Source organism: Lathyrus oleraceus, chromosome 2, assembly GCF_024323335.1.
Source record: "Lathyrus oleraceus cultivar Zhongwan6 chromosome 2, CAAS_Psat_ZW6_1.0, whole genome shotgun sequence".
In the NCBI taxonomy this organism is placed as follows: domain Eukaryota; kingdom Viridiplantae; phylum Streptophyta; class Magnoliopsida; order Fabales; family Fabaceae; genus Lathyrus; species Lathyrus oleraceus.
The window spans coordinates 15,301,302-15,306,135 of NC_066580.1; the positions used below are offsets into that span (position 1 = coordinate 15,301,302).

Sequence of the window (4,834 nt, forward strand, 5' to 3'; positions counted from 1 at the left end):
ACAACACTTTTAACAATGTTTTAAAAATCTGATAAGATATCACAATATTTTGTCTACAACAATAATGCTACCAACATGTTCCACTATTTTCCTCTCTTTTCACTTTTATGTCTTTTATATATATATATATATATATATATATATATATATATATATATATATATATATATATATATATATATATATATATATATATAAAACCCTACACTCATTCTCATGCTTATTCTTCTTTATCTTTTTTATAACAACTTCTTTCACCTTTTTTTTCCTCTCTATCAATCATTAAGACCATGAACAAAGTTGATAAATCTCAAGTTATAGTTCTCTCATTCTTAGCTTTTCTCCTTGTGATCACACACTTTTTACCTTCCTCTCTGAGACCTAGTTACCTTTACTTAATCTTCAACATCCTTATCATTGCACTTGCTGCTCAAGCCGGACTTCTCTCAGCATTCTCTGAGCCTTCAGAAGACACAAAACATCATCTTTTTGTGTCTTCCAACCAGAAACATTATGCAATGCAAGAATCGGAAGAGAAGGAAGCTTCAAACATAAAACATGCAAATTCTGTCACAGAAGAACAAAAAGTTAAGAAGCCTAAGGTTGTTGAAAAATCTGCATCTGAGAAGAAGATTGGTTTTGTTGGTGAAAGTAAAGTTGATAAAGTTAAAAAGTGTCCATCAATGCCAAGTATTTTTTATATAGAAGATGGAGAAGATGTCTTTGAAGTGAATAAGAATGAAGAGGTTGAAGTAGAAGATGAGATTTGTGGTGTTAATGGTCAAGAACTCTTTGCAAAAGCTGAGGCTTTTATTGGAAACTTCTATAAGCAGTTGAAGATGCAGAGAGAGTATTGTCGTGTTTCTTAAGAAGCATATTTAGGACTTAATTAGCTTTTTCTTTCTTTCTAAAGACTGAATAATTTTGTAGTTGATGAGTATCCATTGTACAGATTTTGAGGTGGAATTAGAAGGTGAGATATGTTTTTTTTTTTAAATAATCAGTATTTTTAAATTAAATTTTTAAATAATTAATTTTTCAAAAAAGTATTAAAATAATCATCTTTCTTAATTGATGCGTCAGTTAAACTAACGCATCTAATTAAGCTAGAGAGGAGGCGTCATTGGAACTGACACATGCTCCCAATGACTATGCATGTAGGCGTCATGTCTCTTGGCGCATGCATGTGTCGTGCCACATGCATTGGCGCATGCATAGACTACATAGAGTATGCGCTAATGCATGTGGCGCATGCATCTTTAATTTTTTTTTTTTAATTTTAAATGTTAATTTTACAATTAAATAAAAAAATACTGAAAATAAAAATTATATTTATGTTATAAGGAAAAATTACATGGAATTGACAAGAAATTCAATGACTCGTCCGATTGAAACGCCCCCTTGTTCCACATCTAGGTGCGTTAGTCTGTCTTCGAGGTCTCCCACGATTTTCCTAAGGTGTTTAGGGTCTTTGAGTGCTGACATGATCTAATGGTGGCTGGTGTGAAGGTCCGATTGAAGGTCCGACGGTATTTGATAGATGTGGTATCATTTGTTCCGAATAGCTGTGGGGTTCTCGTCAACGGCGCTTCCGTAATTGAGTTTGGTGCCCATTGTTGTCGTAGTTGGGTCGTTGTGGTTGAGTGAATTATGGACGGTATGGTTGCCCGAATTGGGACATTGAATCGGTTTGGAAACGAATCAATGGTTCCTGGGATGTATTATAGTCAAACAATGGTTGGGTGTTGTGGCGATGGGATGTTTGGGTGATCATTAGTGGGGGGCTACGATGACATGAATTGTATGAATCATCTGGGCTATAGACTGTTGTAGTGGCTGTGTATTGTTGTTGGTGGGTAGGGTTTGATTCTTGGTTTTGAAGTGGGTGTGTGGGATGAATGAGTTGCGAGGTTGAGTGTTTGGTTGTTGGGTGTATATGGTAGGGTGATGGTATGAGGTTGATCGTTGGATTTGGGTGGGTTGACATTGTTCTTGGACAGGGATTTGTTGTTGGGCGTATGATGACGAAGCTAGTTGGCGTGGATCAATCAAATAACTTGCCTCAAACACAAATTATGGCGTTGTAACTGACCTAAACTATGCCATATATTGTTGAGTTGGTCTAGCACAATGTATGATTTATTCGTTTAAGATGTGGTATCGTCGATTCCTCCAATGACGATACATCTCTTTTGTGAAGTCCCTCCAGTCAAAATAATCCCAACACACGGTGACAATCCATCGTTAAAGGTGAGTACAATAATCTCGCATATTGTAACACAATACAACTATACTCCATCATACAGGAAGGCTTGGATAGCTAGGACAAAGGACGTTGAAAAAGTGTATGGAAATTGGGATGAGTCTTACAAACAACTTCCAAAATACTTGGTAGCTCTTGAACATTATGCTCTGGGGACTATTGTCAAGTTGAAAACGTTGTCGGCGTATACCCCAGACGAAACTTGTACTATTGGAAAGGGAATATTCCGCCATCTCTTCTAGGTGTATCAACCAGGCATCAAAGATTTTGCTTTCTGTAAACCTATTATACAAATTGATGTTACATGGTTGTACGGGAAATATAAAGGAACGCTATTGATGGCAGTGGCACAAGATGGAAACAACAACATTTTTCCAATCGCCTTTGCCCTAGTTGAAGGGGAGACTGCTGAGGGATGTAGATTTTTCCTAAAAAATCTTCGATTGCACGTTGCTCCTCAACCTAACTTATGTTTGATCTCTGACCGACACCCTTCAATAGTGAGTGCCTATAAAACATTGATAATGGTTGGCAGGATCCTCCGTCGACGTATGTCTACTGCATTAGACATATCGCTCAAAATTTTATGCGGGAGATCAAAGACAAAGCGTTGCGGAAGAACGTTGTCAACGCAGGTTACGCATTTACAGAACCTTCTTTCAAACACTACCGTGAAGACATCAGATTGTCAAACGCAGATGCAGTATGGTGGATCGATAATATTCCATTGGAGAAGTGGACTAGGGCATACGACAACGGTCAACATTGGGGCCACATGACAACAAATCTTGTGGAATCAATGAACTCTGTCTTCAAAGGCATCTGGAACCTACCTATAATCGCTTTAGTGCAAGCAACATATTTCAAGCTAGGGGCGCTATTTAAGACCAGATGTTCCAAATGGAGCTCAGTGTTATAATCTGGGCAGTTGTTCAATGATGCTTCAATGAAATTCATTAGACACGAAGCTGGCAAAGCTAACACACGCGTGGTCACGATGTTTGACCGTACTAAAGGTTGGTACATTGTTGCTGAGTCCATGAATCACAATGAAGGCATGCCGATGGGAAAATACATAGTGGAATAAGATAAAGGTTGGTGCGAAGGTTCGAAGGGATCCATCCTAGTTACTATCTGACATTTACAAAGTCATAAGCCTATTCAATATTTACAAAGTTAGTTTTTTAGTTGTTACAAAAGAGGATTACTGGCCTGAATATCAAGTGGACATTCTCTGGCACAACGAAGTTATGCAAAGAAAGAAAAAGGGTCGCCCAAACAGCACCCGTATTCGTATCGAAATGGATATGACGAACAAAATGGTTCAATCATGTAGTTTATGTCGCCAGCCCGGTCACAATCGTACTAACTGTCCTAGTGTTGGAACAAGCATAACAAGATAATTTTACATGTATCTCTTTTGCTTTATATTAAAAATAATATTTATTTCATATGATAACTTTGTGAGGAAATATCATCACAAACAAATACAACACATTCAACACACAAGCAACACATAAACAATAACACAAAAGACTACATCAAATAAAATATCATTACTATAACTAAGCGATTACAACCATCAAAATAATTTTGAACATATTATACATCATCCTGTGAACGTCTCTGTCAGTCTTAAAATCCACTCATTCACGCACTTCTCCATTTTGGTTGAATGTGGACTCAAGCCATTGAATTCTTGTAATCCTTTCACCATCTGCAATTTCTCCATCTAACCAACGGTTCAACATCCGATTAAGACGTTCCAACGAATCTATATTCCAAAGTCGAATCTTTATCTGAGGTGCGACTGTTGAAAAGATTAAATCGACATTTCTCTTGTGAATGTATTCAGACATGATTAAAGAAAATAAAATTGAAGGAGGTTGAAGAAATTGAAGGAAAATGGAAGGAGGGTAAAAAGTTGTGTGAAATAATATGGGAGATGTGCATGGTGGTATTTATAGAAGAACCAAAGCATGCATGCGCCAATGCACTAGGCTACGTACACACATAACACATGCATGTGCCAAAGCATGTGGCGCATACACACATGCACACATGCATGCGCCAATGCATGTGGCGCATACACACATGCATTGGTTTTGCATGCATGCGCCAAGGCTCTAGGCGTCTCCTTTGATGTTTAATTGGATGCGCCAGTTCAATTGGCGAATAAATAGGGGGAAATGGTTATTTTGATATTTTTTTGAAAAATAAATTATTTAAGAATTTAAATTGAAAATACTGGTTATTTTTAAAAACAAAAATCTAAAGGTCATGCTATGTTACTCCTGTTTGTCAATATTCAATTTTCATTATTAATTATCATATTATAAAGTTCGTTTAATTAGGTGAAACTCAGAACTTTTATTTGTTTCACTACGAGGACTTATAACTTCAATTTAGTTGTTGGATTAAAAAAAATTAACTATATTTCATTTTTAAAATAAATTACTAAGTTTTTTTTAATAGGCAAATTTATATTAAAAGAGAGCCAACTCAAAAGAGCTCGTTACATCCTTTGAAAAAAGAAGCAAACCGTTCAAAGATCTAACCTTAATCAAGCTC

General features: G+C 36.4%; 1 protein-coding gene across 1 annotated transcript; it reads left to right on the forward strand.

The window, feature by feature from the left end:
• The first annotated feature begins 212 nt into the window (after positions 1-212).
• On the forward strand, positions 213-972 carry LOC127117677 (uncharacterized). The gene has a single exon (XM_051047763.1). The coding sequence runs from the start codon at positions 291-293 to the stop codon at positions 867-869; it is 579 nt and encodes a 192-aa protein (XP_050903720.1). The 5' UTR covers positions 213-290; the 3' UTR covers positions 870-972.
• Positions 973-4,834: the final 3,862 nt, after the last annotated feature.